This window comes from Monomorium pharaonis, chromosome 11, assembly GCF_013373865.1.
Source record: "Monomorium pharaonis isolate MP-MQ-018 chromosome 11, ASM1337386v2, whole genome shotgun sequence".
Taxonomy (NCBI): Eukaryota; Metazoa; Arthropoda; class Insecta; order Hymenoptera; family Formicidae; genus Monomorium; species Monomorium pharaonis.
The window spans coordinates 6,746,268-6,761,529 of NC_050477.1; the positions used below are offsets into that span (position 1 = coordinate 6,746,268).

At 32.8% G+C, this 15,262-nt stretch overlaps 3 protein-coding genes across 3 annotated transcripts; 2 read left to right on the plus strand and 1 right to left on the minus strand.

Annotated features, from left to right (window-relative positions):
• Window positions 1-388: 388 nt before the first annotated feature.
• Window positions 389-5,690, plus strand: LOC105836050 (growth factor receptor-bound protein 2). Its single transcript, XM_012679819.3, has 6 exons — window positions 389-569; window positions 1,872-1,969; window positions 2,307-2,426; window positions 2,677-2,842; window positions 2,961-3,134; window positions 4,011-5,690. Exons 1-5 carry the CDS (start codon window positions 492-494, stop codon window positions 3,132-3,134), a joined length of 636 nt encoding a protein of 211 aa, XP_012535273.1. The 5' UTR covers window positions 389-491; the 3' UTR covers window positions 4,011-5,690.
• A 169-nt stretch (window positions 5,691-5,859) lies between these two features.
• On the minus strand, window positions 5,860-7,698 carry LOC105836042 (DNA-directed RNA polymerases I, II, and III subunit RPABC1). Its single transcript, XM_012679807.3, has 2 exons — window positions 7,229-7,698; window positions 5,860-6,463 (listed from the first exon to the last, which is right to left on the minus strand). Exons 1-2 carry the CDS (start codon window positions 7,531-7,533, stop codon window positions 6,133-6,135), a joined length of 636 nt encoding a protein of 211 aa, XP_012535261.1. The 5' UTR covers window positions 7,534-7,698; the 3' UTR covers window positions 5,860-6,132.
• A 936-nt stretch (window positions 7,699-8,634) lies between these two features.
• LOC105832657 (sorting nexin-12) lies at window positions 8,635-14,917 on the plus strand. Its single transcript, XM_012673797.3, has 4 exons — window positions 8,635-9,195; window positions 9,744-9,839; window positions 10,087-10,211; window positions 14,445-14,917. The coding sequence occupies exons 1-4, from the start codon at window positions 9,031-9,033 to the stop codon at window positions 14,548-14,550; spliced, it is 492 nt and encodes a 163-aa protein (XP_012529251.1). The 5' UTR covers window positions 8,635-9,030; the 3' UTR covers window positions 14,551-14,917.
• The last annotated feature ends 345 nt before the right edge of the window (window positions 14,918-15,262 follow it).

A 15,262-nucleotide genomic window follows, 5' to 3' on the forward strand; every position in this document is an offset into this window, starting at 1 on the left:
ACATACACGCGCGCACACACTATGATATATATTAGACACACACCCACACACACACACACACACCCACACACACACACACACACCCACACACACACACACACACACACACACACACACACACAAGTGCACTCTGGTGCACTCTCTCACTGCCCTCACGTTGGGACCATTGGTCTGTTCTTTCTGGCTGCACTGTTGCACTGGTGCAATAAGTTAGAATGAGAAAAAATATACTTGTCTTACTTTAACTTATTGCACCGGTGCAACAGTGCAGCTAGAAAGAACAGACCACATGGGACTTGGGAACGCAGCGCAGCACTTTGGTCTCTGCGTCTCTCTCCACGTCCACGCTGTCTACGGTACAGAAACCGGGAACGGGAACGGTCGTTTTTAACGAGACGAGGCATTATTGTATAGCGAGCGCCCTCTTGCTCTCTCCAGCAGCAGCGGTACATCATTTCCCGTCGACTCCGTCGACTCTCGGAGGACAGAATATGGAGGCGATAGCAAAGCACGACTTTACGGCAACCGCCGAGGACGAGCTCAGCTTTCGTAGGAGCCAAGTCCTGAAGGTTGGTAGAATTTGGAGAATAGATTTGATCTGAGATTTCTTCGTCTCGTCACCTGAATCCGTCGTCATCTGACGCCATGGCGAGGTGCGTCGCGTCCCATCCCATCACATCCCGTCCCGTTCGTCCCTTTTCATTCTATTCCGTCACGTCTTGTCTCGATGTACAGCGGCGAGCAGTCACAAAACCTCTGACCGATCCCGAAACTTGTACCGTCGCGGCTTGTCCATCATGCTCTAAAGATACGAGATGTGTAAACATATATATGTATATGCATATGTATTGGGACAAATCAGTCGGTGTTTGTTCTGTTTGACATGAACATTCTATTGCTCAAGACAATAACTATTGTTGTTCAACTATCGTTGGAGTAATTGCTCCATAAGGATTAAAGTAATGTTATTGAATTTGTTCCTTTCAGCTGTGTCTTGGCACTGTGATCTTTACATTTAAGAAGTATATATTTGATCATTTTGAAAATCAGTCAAACAGAAAGAGGAGAAAGAGTAAAAGAAAGTTTAAAGCTGTGTTTCAAAATTGCTGTTAGTATTGAAAATTTATAATATATGTAATAGAAACTATAGATTTTCAGTGACAGAGCAATTTTGAAACACACAGCTATAGTAAACCCTCCCTCCCTTTCATCCTCCTTTTCCTTCTCTTTTTTCTCCTTTTTCTTTTCCCTATAGCAAGGATTAAGTTTTAACAATTACTGGAAGTATGAAAAACAAAACAATGAAAAAGTTTCTAAAATTTTTTAAATAAAATCCTATTTAAAGTTAGAAATAATTTATATTTTAATTTACCATTTAAGTATTATTTGTAAGTGTTAATTTTTAATGTAGCAGTAGCATTATATCTAACAGTATATTATCTATTTATGGACTGGTTGTTCCAACTTCTTGATAAACTTACCTATCAGGCAAATGTGTCTGTCTTTATTTATTTAAGAAAAAAATGAAGATAAATACATGCTTACTTAATAGGTAAGTTTACCAAGCAGTTGGTAAACAACTGGTTTTAAATAATATAAATGGTAATATTTTTAATGTTTAAATGTTTAGTCATTGAAAATTAATATATTGTTACAGATTTAAATTCTCTAGAAAATTGATAAATAATTGTTAATAAAATAAGAACATAAATCTTTAAAATTATTATGTATCATTTTAAGAATTAGTGCTGTTTTTATCTTCTATCTTAATATTATTATAAAAGTATTAAAATATACATTATGTGTACACTTTTAGATATTTAAATTTAATATTACTTTTTATTTAGTATTACTCTTCTATCTTTTTACAGATTCTAAATATGGAAGATGATATGAATTGGTATAGAGCTGAATTGGATTCTAGAGAAGGGCTTATACCAAGTAATTATATTGAGATGAAAAGCCACGAGTATGTATTGATGATATCAAGTTATATATTATTAAGTGTTTATATATTGGAGAATGAAGAAAAATGTATTTTATCTAGTAAATAATAATTAGTAATAATTAGTAATTTTATCTAGTAAAACATAACATTTTAAGTAAATTTTTTTATTTTTGTAGAAATTATATATGTATATATTTGGTGTGTGTGTGTGTGTGTGTGTGTGTGTGTGTGTGTGTGTGTGTGTGTGTGTGTGTGTGTGTGTGTGTGTGTGTGTGTGTGTGTGTGTGTGTGTGTGTGTGTGTGTGTGTGTAATCCTGTAAAATTTCAAATATTATTTTTCATGTCTTGTTCATTATAGCTGGTACTATGGCAGGATAACCAGAGCAGATGCTGAAAGATTATTGATGAACAAACATGAAGGTGCCTTTTTGATCAGAATCAGTGAAAGCTCTCCTGGTGATTTCTCCTTATCTGTAAAGTGAGTATATTAAATAAATAAAATATGATTGTGTACCTCTCCCCCCCCCACACACACACACATATATATATATATAGCATATATAGCTATTAAAATTTAAATTTTCACTACAAATGAGATATATTCAGTGACATGGGTTTAAAAACTTGAGAAAATGCTATCTTGAGTACTTTGCAACTAGAAGTCCATTATTTAACACATGTTAATTAAAGAAGTAAAAAAATAATTATATATACGTTTATATATATAGGTGCTCTGATGGTGTACAGCACTTCAAAGTATTAAGAGACGCTCAGGGCAAGTTCTTTCTCTGGGTTGTCAAATTCAACAGCCTCAATGAACTGGTGGAATATCATCGTACAGCATCCGTTTCTCGCTCGCAAGACGTTAAGCTACGTGACATGGTCCCTGAGGAGGTAAAAATTAATGAAAGTTGTTTGTGCGAAATGTCCTTTCTCTTTTATGTATATCTATTTTGATTATTTAATCAACTCGATTAAAATAAAAATCGATTTGTATTATGGTATATTTCAGTATTTGGTGCAAGCACTCTATGATTTTGCACCGCAAGAGCCTGGCGAGTTGGAATTTCGACGAGGAGATGTAATTACTGTCACAGATCGTACAGATCAGCACTGGTGGCACGGTGAAATCGGTAATAGACGGGGTCTGTTTCCGTCTACCTATGTCACGCCATACCACTCCTAGGTAAGACATTTGCACTCATTGAAAGTATCTCATATCTATTTCTATCTTTGAATAAAAATTTTAATATAAATTTTATATATTGGCTAACGAGTTTTTTATAATTATGTAAAAAATTTTGTATCATAAATAAATTATAAAGAAAATTTCAAAATATAAAATGCCATTAACCCCTTAACTGTCATTGACATCATATGGCGCCGAAAAAAAATTGACCACGACTGTCAGTGGCGCCTGTAGATGCACCACAGAAAAATAAACTTAATCTATTTCAGTTTTCATAAAACTCAGTATTCTACTGAGGTTTTTTTGGATCGCTGAACCCGAATATGATATCAGAAATTCCACAATTCAAAATGGTGGATCCAATATGGCGGACATTAATTTTAAAATAACATATTTTCATAAAACTTGACATTGTTTTTTAGGACACCCTGAATATGACATTAAAATTTGAAAATTTAATGTGGCACTACAAATTAAAAGTTTAAAATAAAGAATCGACAAATAATTCGACAAATGATTTCATTTACATAACTTTTTAGAAAATATGGATTAGCATGCATATCATGACATTAGCTGGGTGAATACGTTTCAAGAAAAATAACATTATTTACGACCCCGAAATGCGCGAAAATGATCAAAACTACTGTACTGAGATATATAAAAATTATTGATTTTTTGAAATTGTCCTTCATATTGGATTCGCTATTTTGAAATCTGAAAAAATAAGAATACATTAAAAAAAAAAAATACATAAAAAGAATAATACATTTATACTATGCAATAAAGGAATGTATTTCTTATTTTTTGTATTTTGCTTTATTATTAATATATCTTAAATTTATTTATAAATATTAATAATGTAAAATTTTTCAGGCCTTATATGGCCGAGCGCATAGAGACCGTTATTGGGAACAGTGGCCGCCTTATCCCACCTCTATCACCTACAGGATCCGAGTTGCCGCGGATTTGATAAATAATATTTTACAAACCTCACCTATTGAATGGGCTACCAAGGTATATTGGTGGTCGCGCCGAAAAGTCTTCTGAGTAAACACAGCTAAAAGTGTTGAACGTATATCCCAACACCAAAATCCTTGAATACCGAAGAATAAACGTGTCACGTTATAAATGAAAGAGAGAAAAAGAGCGAGAGAAAGAATGAATGAATCGTCTCATCGATATCACATCGAAACATCCCAGCATGAGAGGATAAAATGACATTTAGAATTTAAGGAAGATTTTGAGTATTTAAAAATATTGAACGATATCCGAGAATCCGAAGATCTCTAATGCTATCCAGGGATCCGAAAATGCTTTTGCGAATGTCTAGAGATGTAAAAATGATGCCTAAAAGATGCCTAAGGATCTTAAGGATTCAAGCATTTATAGAATTCTAACAGTTTACAATGACCCTCTAAGAGTTATCTAAGTATCTATGGATATATCCTCAAGGATCTAAGAGTCTCTTGTGTACGATCATCCACAAGATCACATTCGAAAAAAACCGAATATGTATATCTTTGTTTTCTTCCCTTTTTTGTAAACCTTTTTGAGGACTTTACTTATTGCGCAAAGCACAGAACTTCGTAGCATTATTGTGTAATTATTATCTTTTATGGTTATTATTATTATTATTATTATTATAACTATTAATGTTATGTTATAATTTTATTGATAACAATATATTATATTAATTATGGCCGCGTGTGCTTTGTTTACTTGTGCCCACTGATTAATGATTATTCCTTTAGATTACGAAAAGTAATGTGCTGTACCGAGATAGTCGATTATTGCTGCTTATGTAGCATGTTACTTGCTTATTGTAACAAATATAACAAGTGATTGATCAGTCTGCCTGTTCATTGCGTGCTAGCTAATATGTCATACAGGAAATATTCTGCTTGTACGCTTTTGTAGCTTCATCACAGTTGTCCGCGCTAAATTTTAGAAGCGGAAACTCATATTCAAAATCAGTGTTGTTCTGTCAGCTTTAATAAACGATGTTTGTTTCCATTTATGAATAGAATCAAAACTCTAGGATTAAACATTGAACGCGAATACGATCTAATAGAAGACGTGGTAGAATTTGTAAGGGAAGACTTGAGAGTTTATCCCTCAGATTATTCAAGTTTAAGTATGGTTCAGAGCGCAATATATCTCTACTAAGCAAGTGATGTATTAACTGATTGCGTTGATAGACTGATGAAGAACTAGCACTAATTATGCCGTTAATTCATTTCATGCATAAATTGAATCTTATTAATAAGCAAGCAAATCAGATAAGAAAATAAGATATGTCACGATAAATCATTCGAAAATTTCTACAAATAAATAAAATTTGATTCAGAAAAAAATTACGTATTATTTATGGAATGAATCGCTTGACTGTTATTTATTAATTGACGAATTGACTAAATTAAAATCTCCCTGAGAAAAAAAATACTGTTAATGATGTACTTTTACGTTAAAATATACTATATAGCATAACACTCTTGGACCAAGCAATGTATAATAATAATAATAAACGCAAAATAAATATCTGCCAAAGTCAAATAATCGCAAGTGAATTGTGATTATTTTTTGTTATTTCTGTAATAAGACTCGAATTCTAATATCATGATAAATGTCAGCTGACGAACGCAAACAAAATATGCACGCTTGTCATAAAAGTACATTAAAGTACAAGAAATAGTGGGAAGGTAAGAGAAGAACACATTTGAAATACATGTTTGCATATGAGAATTTTAATTATTCATTCACTGCTGCTGTTCGTGTTACACTGTGTGGTTTCTTACCCAGCGTAATAATGTATGATTACAGTTATTATTAATAATGCAGGTACAAGAGACATCATGATAAAGTATCGTTACAACATAAATGACAAATTTCAAGCTGTAATGTTCTTCTTTACATTCTACTAAGTAAATAAATAATATTTCTCTTGTACCCTGTAAATAGCCTTGAGCCTTGTTTTTTTTCTTTGATACTTTCTCCTTCAACAAACTAGTCTGTAGGATATGTATCTTCCCGCAGTCTCTGACGATCTGATTATTTTAACGACTTGTCCACGCTTCAAACCAAAATATCGCGCCACTGGATCACCAGCTTGTATCCGCATCAGTTGGTTTTCCTTCAGTTTGTACCTTGTCAATAGCTCCTCTTTCTCATCTGGAGTTAGAACAATATGTTCAGGAACTAATTCATGCTCAGTAATATTTATCAATAATTCAGATTCCAGAAATTGTTCTAGTATATATTTTGGTGCCATATCTACTAGCGATTGCTTAGCTGATGGTGTCATGCCTTGCTGGACTACAATGATTGCTCTGTAATGATCAATAATAATAATGCCTTGTAATCTTTTATAGATTTTAACAAGTAAAATAATATAGACTATCGCAAATAATAATGTAAAAAAAAAACAATAAAAATTATGTAATAATAATAATACACAAGTGGACAGAAATATCCGGCCATGTTAACTGCATAGTTCAGAGTATCTTTCTTTAAAATGTGGAAGCATGTAGAAAAAAAAAGATGCATTCTAAACTAGTGTAGTTAATACAGTCAGGCATTTATGTCCATAAATGTACAATATAATCACTTATCTTAATACAAGAACCACCAATAACACATTTTTGTCTTATTTTAAAATTTAAACACTCCCTTCTCTCTCTCTCTCTTTCAACCACTTTGTGGGAGTTTCTAACTTTTAACATTTGTTGGAATAATCTCATTATTTATCTCTTAAATAAAAAGGATAACTGGCTAGTACAAAACACATCTAATTACCAATGGGACATTTTTTTCTTCAATTCAATGGTTCTAATGTTAAAATCATATTATATTTTCTTTAAAGAAATATTGCTGAACAATATAATAAAATATTGTTATAGAAGACAACTAATAGTTGTCAGATTTGATCCTGAGCTTTATTTTAATGTACTACTTTTGTAAAAGGTTGATTGAAAAAATAGATTGTGAATCAAGTATCGCAGTGAATAGATGAGCAGGTAAAATTCACTTTGAATATATTTATGGATAGCTATACTTCTATTATATAAGTATTATGGTAATAAATAAAAAGAAACCTGTGAATCTTCTCTTCCTGCATACGTTGGCAATAAGTCTTGATGGTTTTGATACCAATTTTTGGTTCATCAGGGAAAAAGACAAACAACTGATCTGTAGGATCGTCATTATGCGCCACGAGAACAATAAGATCGCTTCTGGCCGGTCTCTTCTCACTAGGTTTATCTCCAAACTGTTCCTTGAACTGCTCTAGATCTTGATCTAACTCGTCCTGTGTGACGAGATAACCTCTATCGTGACAAAGTTGCATCACGGTTTTCCTGATGCGCCATAATTTATACGTTTCATCCTCATCATCTGCCATATTTTATGTCAAAATTCACAAAATCCTTCAACTAAAAATGTATTTCTTTTATAACAATCAAGTTTGCAAAAATAATTGCTATCCGAAAAACAAAAGTATTGTTCTGAGTCTACTCTTTTTCTAGATTTCCCCAGATGGATTTCCGACTCCCAAAAAAAAAATCTGGGTCTACTCCGGAGCAAACCCAAGCAGCCAACGCATTCTAGGTTGGCGTCATCGGAATCAACCTATTACAGTGCGTTGGTTTGCTCCGAGTCATATGGTTTGTTCGCGTCGCCATGCCCCGACATGATCCTACTCACTCCAATGCATTCTAATAGGTTGGCGTCATCGGAATCAACGTATTGGAGTGCGTTGGGGTGAATAGGAGCATGTCGGAGCATGTGACGCGAACAGACCCATAGACTAACGTAGACGGAGCCTTTCGAAGAGGGGTAGCTGATTTTTGCGGTAAGGGGAGAGGCTAGGAACTTCGGTCAGTTCCGTCGCGATTCGACAATACTCTAGTTTACACCGAGCACTTGGTACGTGTATCAAATAGTAAATAACTAGTGAATGTGTTTAATCATTGGCTGATCAGCTTAAATTCACTACTTGATACGCGTACCAAGTGCTTGGTGTAAACCAGAGAGGAACCTGAGAGCGGCCACCGTGGCTTTTTTCGTGCGACCAATATTTGACTAGCATCAGCGCCAAACGTGGATGTAAAGCCCGTTCTACATTAATTGCAGTCGCCAGTTGTAATTTGCAACACCCAATAAATGTCGAGCTTTAACTAGAAACTAAGCGCCTATTGGATGTCGCAAGTCGCAACTAGCTGCTTGCGATTAATGTAAAACAGACTTTACATCCACGTTTGGCGCTGATGCTAGTCAAATATCGGTCGCACGAAAAAGGCCGCGGTGGCCGCTCTCAGGTTTCTCTCTGGTGTAAACTAGAGCAAATTGACAGAGCAGTAATATTTGGTCTGTTCTTTCTAGCTGCACTGTTGCACCGGTGCAATAAGTTAAAGTAAGACAAGTATATTTTTTCTCATTCTAACTTATTGCACCAGTGCAACAGTGCAGCTAAAAAGAACAGATCATTTGTCCTTGTCTCTCACTGAATATCAAACAAAGACAGAAATACTGCTGTGTCAATTTGTGTCACTTGCTGGAAAGCTCCCATAGACACCACATTTGTGTGCACTACTAAATAAATAAAAAAGATAAGAGAGTTTGTCTCAAGGTGTCTCACTAAAGTACATTCATATGAACATCATATGCGCATTGATACCATACACGAGATGCGTATTATATTATGTGACGTAGAGAAGGAGTGAGAGAGAAACGGAGAGAAAGAGAAACGAACGTGTCAGTTACTGAGCGCTGTATTTCTGACGGGTGGATGCTGGGTACTTTGTAACATTCGTCGGTATTTGTTGTTGTGTTTTCGAGTGTTTTGTAGAAACGAAGTTCGTCAAGGTGAACGTGATATTAAGTTGAAACTGCGAGTGAAATGGCGGACACGACTGTAGACGCAACGCGACGCTTAAATGTAAAAAAACAAACGCTGGACGATGCTTACGCGGCGCCTGCCAATTTTCTTGAAATCGACGTGATTAATCCGATAACACACGGCGTCGGCAAGAAACGATATACCGATTACGAAGTTCGTATGAGAGTGAGTAATATCTATTTCTGCAACTTTTTATGTATCACACATCTAATATACCGAAATCCGAATTTTGCTTTTCCGTCTGCAACAGTCGCGAAACAGTCGCGTCAAATAACCATAATTCAATCATGTCCACTGTTTGATTAGACATTGTGGGTTGCACCCGTTATCGTATTGATAAAAATATTGATTCGTACGCCTACTGTTGTAGCTTTTGAAACAAACGTAATGTTTTTAATAATCTCATGTATTGTATTTTGTGTTTATCATATATTTGTGTTTTTTTATAACGTTTGGATATCCTTTTATTTGGAGTAAGACAAAGCTTTAACATTACAAATTCAAAGATGTATGATAAATAATTTATGTGTGCATATATCTACGCTTACACTGTGCACACATATGTATTACAAATATTTTAATGTATATTTTAAACGCGCGCGCGTGTGTGCTTGTGTGTGTGTATGTGTGTGTGTGTACACACTCCATATCTTAAGAAAAGTATGTATGTCTCTATATTTTAGTTTTGTCAAAGTTACATTGATTTTTTTCAGACAAACTTACCAGTCTTTAAAGTAAAGGATTCGACAGTAAGAAGACGATACAGTGACTTCGAATGGCTGAGAAATGAATTGGAAAGAGATAGTAAGGTTAGTTACCAAAAGAGATAATTGTATAAAAACAAGTGGTAAATTGTTGTTATAGAATGACGTTGACATATATTTTTATATTTATGAAGAGATTTTAAATTTAAATCTTAACAATATAAGAAAAGTAAATTTTATGAAAAAGAAAATACATGTCTATTTTTTATGAAATTTAATATTCCATTATTGAATAATTAAAAGTATGTGTAATACAACATAGAAAATTATTTTTCCTTGTTTTATAAATCAGATTGTAGTACCACCTTTGCCAGGGAAAGCATGGAAACGTCAAATGCCTTTTCGTGGAGACGATGGAATATTTGAAGAAGATTTTATCGAAGATCGAAGAAAAGGCTTGGAAGTTTTCGTTAACAAGTGAGCATGTATTTTTTATTATCTGTACAATAAGACACATTCTACATTCTATCAAGAAAAGTATATGGGCGATTTATCTGCAAAAGTTGTTTAATTTAGCACTCTATGTATAATAGTTTGAGAAGTTTTTAATTTTTTAATGTAACTATTGTAGATGTTTTTTAGCCTGTTGTTATCACATCTCTATTCAGTTGTTACCACATTAGTGCGATTTGGGATTTTGCATTTTTAATACATTATTTACTTCAGCTATACAGCCAAGAAGGGGACTTGATTTGCAATATTTAACTTATCTACACATTCTTCCATTCATCTATACCTTTGCATTGTTATTCTATTTATCTTAATGTCAGTTTTTATTTAATATCACACATCTATATCTTATTGCATTGCTATCTATGCCATAATTACAATACACTATTTATTTAATTTAATTCATACTTGTATTTATTTATATCCTATTGCACTTATTTTAGACATCTTCTAGTTCTTAATTCTTAATTCCTTAGTCACAGTCTTTAATCCTTCTATTTTCTAATTCTACTATTCTAAACCTACTTCCTTTCTTCTTTTCTTTTGTAATCTTTTTTTCCCTCCAAAATTCTTTTAAAACTATTTTTTGTTTCGTCTAACTTGTTGTTTCCTAGTCTTTCTAGTCATTCCATCTTATTTTTACCTAATACCATGAACCATGTTTTCGCTTTCTCGCAATCTTTTATAAAGTGCTCTAGTTTATTTTTTCCTTTCCTACAAAATACACGTAACCTTCCCTTTTCGATTTTGCATTTTTTAATTTCAATAACTTTGACATAAACGAAGTAAATTTAACTTAAAAAGTGTGTTTTTGTAATAAAATTTCACTGTAAGAAATGCAATGGTAATAGTATTAAATACAAAAAAATTATTAATAGTAAAAAAGGGTGGAAGAAAACTTTTTTTTAATTTCTCGAAACAAATTTTAGGTGGTGCAAATTTGCACTAACGTGGTAATAATGGGTTAAGCCTATTTGTATTTGTTTCTATCAATTCAGAAAAGAAAGAGAAAGAATGGTGCCTAATTATTTCTTTTAAAGCAGGCATCTTTAGCGTTTAATAGTTTGGCGCGTTAATTTAATTTAATCATTAATGTAGTATATTGCTTACTCGTTTCTTTTGTTAAAATTACATTTAGTTTGGACACGGGACGAATTTCTAAATATTAATGAATTCTAAATTATGTATATTTCATTGATTCCAGTTTACATATATTTTTATCAGTATTACTTAATGTACGTATCATGAGTATTCCAACAAATTTAATCACCGCAGCCATATTGAATTAAATTCATGACGTCGAGAAATATGCTGAGAACTTTTGCGTGCCATTTCTAATAGACCGAGAACTAGCTACATAAAAATAGCATCAATAAGCATCGTGGAATGTCTCTATCTAAAAAGGGTCCTTTGATATTGCCGAATACTAAATCGCCAGTCTGCCTGAGCGGTCAAGAAAATTAAGACGGGAGCCGGGCGGCTAAAGACAGTAAGTTTCATGACAAAAAAATAAGATTCAAGCATAAAATCTGCGGGAATGTTTAATGTTTATTGAAACAAGAGGTCATAATTATTATTGGCAGACTGTTTTCTGGAAGAGAAAGTGTCGATAGACCGTTTCAAAGTGGCGAAAAATTAGCAGTAAAAAAATCATAAGATTCAAGGATAGAAATTATTGTAATAATTGTTTATACGTTCAGAAAACGATATTCAAAAAGGCAGACTAAAGAGTGAAAGATAACATCGAGACAGACTGCGATAAAGAGTGCGAATCGTAGTTCGGATAATCGCAGTATGCGCTCGCTATGCTTAGATAATAATAGTTAAGTAATAGCAGAGAATGATAAAATTTAAGCTAAAAACTTACGCTACCTTCTTTATAATTTTAAAATAAGTTTGATAAACCGAAGCAGATTAAAATTCGGATGCTAGTATATTCGTAGAGTTAAATAAATGTAGTGAGTGCTCATAATAATACGCGATCTCATGATTTTATCATTCTCTTTACACCGAAGTACCATTTTTAAAATCATTTTCTAAACCTGGATATGTGAGCTTGTAACAATACACCACAGACGCACTTTGCGCGCGCTATTTAATTTTTTATTTTTTATTTTTTAAAAATAAATTGCAACGATGATTGTATAGATAATCATTTATAAAAATTTGACAGCTGTCAAAATTTAATGTGTTTAACGTTAATTGTAACAAGTTAAATGTAATTTCAACGTTGGTAGTTTTTAATAAACACAAAAAAATTTGTAGAGAGTCAAAAGTAAAAACATGATAAAATTATATATTTGACCAAGTCGAAAATTTTTTTGTTTCTCTCTTTGCTATTTCTGCTATCTCTAGTTAAATTGTTTTTTTATAATATTCTTTGTTTTCTCTATAAGAAAATAGATATATTCTATAATATTCATGTTGTCAGATATAAATTTGTAAAATTTATATAACAATTAAACGATAACAATCTTTCTAGCATTTTCTGAAATATTAAATTATTTACACATTAATTATAATTTATTTACATGTATAAATGATTTACTTTATTTTACTCTTCTTTTTTTCTTCTTATTTCTTCTTAAGTATTTTTAATTTCGTTTTTCTCGCGAAAAACTGTCAACAATAAAATCACTTACATGGCTTTTTAAAGAAAGAATTTATTTTTTACTTTTTAAATAAATTGTAACAATAATTTTAGAAATAACCATCTATATAAAGACAGCTGTCAAAATTTAATTCCAATGATAGTTGCTCGAAGTAAGCGTAGCAAAAGAACCAATCAGCATCGCGGAAAAGCGGCAACAATAAAATAGTAACATCTTTTTACAAAGTGAAAAGTGGATTGGGGCAGTAATATGCTTGTTAAAAAAGTTTATTTTACATATTTGGTGATAATAAATCAAATTATTTGGTTGTAGTTTCAATTTTTTCCAAAGTGTTTGTATCATTTAAAGCAGTAGCATTAGAAAATATTTTTTCTATTAATACGTCAGACGTGGAATGTGAAAACGGAAGTACTTTATAATTGTTAGAGTTCGACTGAAACTAAGTTTTGTCACCGAAACCGAAACCGAATTTCGGTTTTCAAATCAGTTTCGAATTCAAATCAGTTCGGCCCCCGCCTTAATTTTCCTGACCGCTCAGGCAGACTGGCGATTTAGTGTTCGGCGATACCAAAGGACCCTTTTTAGATAGAGACATTCCACGATGCTTATTGATGCTATTTTTATGTAGCTAGCTCTTAGACTATAAATAAATAGTACATTGTGTATAGTGGAGCCTCCCGCAAATGGAAAAAAAATTTTTATAATTTTACTGACACTAATCATCATGTATCGACCTTCTTTTATGAGGTCTTGATTGCGAATGTGATGTCTGATCTTCCTTAAGTGACACGAATTGACAGGTTAGCCAAGATTTGCGAAAGCGTTTGTAATTCTACGAGAGTTACCGTAACGTACGTAAACGTGTCGCGAGATGGTCGCGTGCGTGTTGTAACGAAGGCAAAAATATGAAAAAAATCAGGTGATTGTGTGGAAGTCATGGAGAAATACTTTTCTCTGTGGCCCACGTTTCTATTGGGAGGACAGAAACAATGAAATAATGGATTACTTATGTGAAAGAACTGGGCTGTTCAAACTGGGCAAATTGCTGTTAGCATTGAAAATTTATAGTGTACGTAACGGAAATTAGAGAGGGGCACGAAAAAGACGACATATAACAAAAAAGATATTTCAGTGAAAGAAAACTTCAGATTGCTTTAGTACACTTGTAAAATGTACCGAAAACTATACTTTTTCCTTAATAATTAATAAATAACCGTATCATATAAAATCTAATGATGTGAACAAAATACGCAGTTTGACAGCTGTCGAAAGGAGCGGAAAATGTACCTTCCACATATTGTGTGTTTTATTCACTAATCCTAGTTTTTAGTAAAATTTTCCGGAATCTTGCAAATTACACGTTACACTATTAATATAAAGTGAGTAATAATGAAATGGCACGCAAGAATAAATTGAGTTTTTAACACGTTACTTTCTTGCTAAGTAGTTCTTTTATCATCTCCATCACTTATGCGACTGTGTCGCCTGACTATCGATGCAGAGTTTTCTAGGCTGAGAGGCAAGGAGCTTTAATTACTTTTGCATATAAATTGTATACAGCTGTTTGTATTGCGTAATTGTATTTCAGAATAGCTGGACATCCTTTGGCACAGAACGAACGATGTTTGCACATGTTCCTGCAGGAACCGGTAATAGATAAGAACTATGTACCTGGTAAAATACGTAATACATAAATTGCTATAAAAATGTATCAAATCTTTTCCACCAAGCCGTCTTATTCGAAATCGTGAGATCATTTTCATTACATTGACATCTTATTCGAAAGTTACGAATATTCTTCTATATTCTTGCAAAGATTAAATAAGCTTCCAATACTACAATATCAAATCAGGATGCTCATTTGAAAATATTCACGTCTAGTTTATTCTTTAAATATTGTTACACGAAACGTATATATTAATAAGCATCTTTATAAGAAAATAAATAAATGGTAAATTGGCAAAATCATTCTTACATGTTACTAGATTTATTCTATCTGTACTGTGTTATCATATGATATTGTTTATAACAAAAAATAAGTAAAATAAAAAAATGTTATTCATAAGAATTACGTTGTAAAATGTAGTCCTCATTTTTTTAGTCATGTAACTAGTGTGTCATTTAAACGTAATTGAACATTTGACACATTGTTACCTTTTAATTTATGGTTAATAGGAGATGGTGCTTCTGTGGAAAGATGGTTATTTTAAGAAAATGAAAAAAATTGTTTACACACACATTTGCTAAAATTAAATTTCTATTTAACAATTTAGGTTTTATTCATATTTACATTGCAATATATATATATATATATATAATTCCCCATCGTAAGCCCCCCCCACCAGTGGTGCAAGATCGTGGGGCTTCTCGCGCACGCGCAGTAACGCCAGTCCGAACAACCACTCA

Excerpts from the sequence above, each read along its gene's own strand:
- LOC105836042 (XM_012679807.3), bottom strand. The coding sequence starts at position 7,533 with ATGGCAGATGATGAGGATGAAACGTATAAATTATGGCGCATCAGGAAA. Across the intron at positions 6,464-7,228 it reads CAGGAAGAGAAGATTCACAG|AGCAATCATTGTAGTCCAGC; the intron begins GTTTCTTTTTAT and ends TGATCATTACAG.
- LOC105832657 (XM_012673797.3), top strand. The coding sequence starts at position 9,031 with ATGGCGGACACGACTGTAGACGCAACGCGACGCTTAAATGTAAAAAAA. Across the intron at positions 9,196-9,743 it reads ATTACGAAGTTCGTATGAGA|ACAAACTTACCAGTCTTTAA; the intron begins GTGAGTAATATC and ends GATTTTTTTCAG. Across the intron at positions 10,212-14,444 it reads TTGGAAGTTTTCGTTAACAA|AATAGCTGGACATCCTTTGG; the intron begins GTGAGCATGTAT and ends ATTGTATTTCAG.
- LOC105836050 (XM_012679819.3), top strand. The coding sequence starts at position 492 with ATGGAGGCGATAGCAAAGCACGACTTTACGGCAACCGCCGAGGACGAG. Across the intron at positions 570-1,871 it reads GTAGGAGCCAAGTCCTGAAG|ATTCTAAATATGGAAGATGA; the intron begins GTTGGTAGAATT and ends ATCTTTTTACAG. Across the intron at positions 2,843-2,960 it reads GTGACATGGTCCCTGAGGAG|TATTTGGTGCAAGCACTCTA; the intron begins GTAAAAATTAAT and ends GGTATATTTCAG.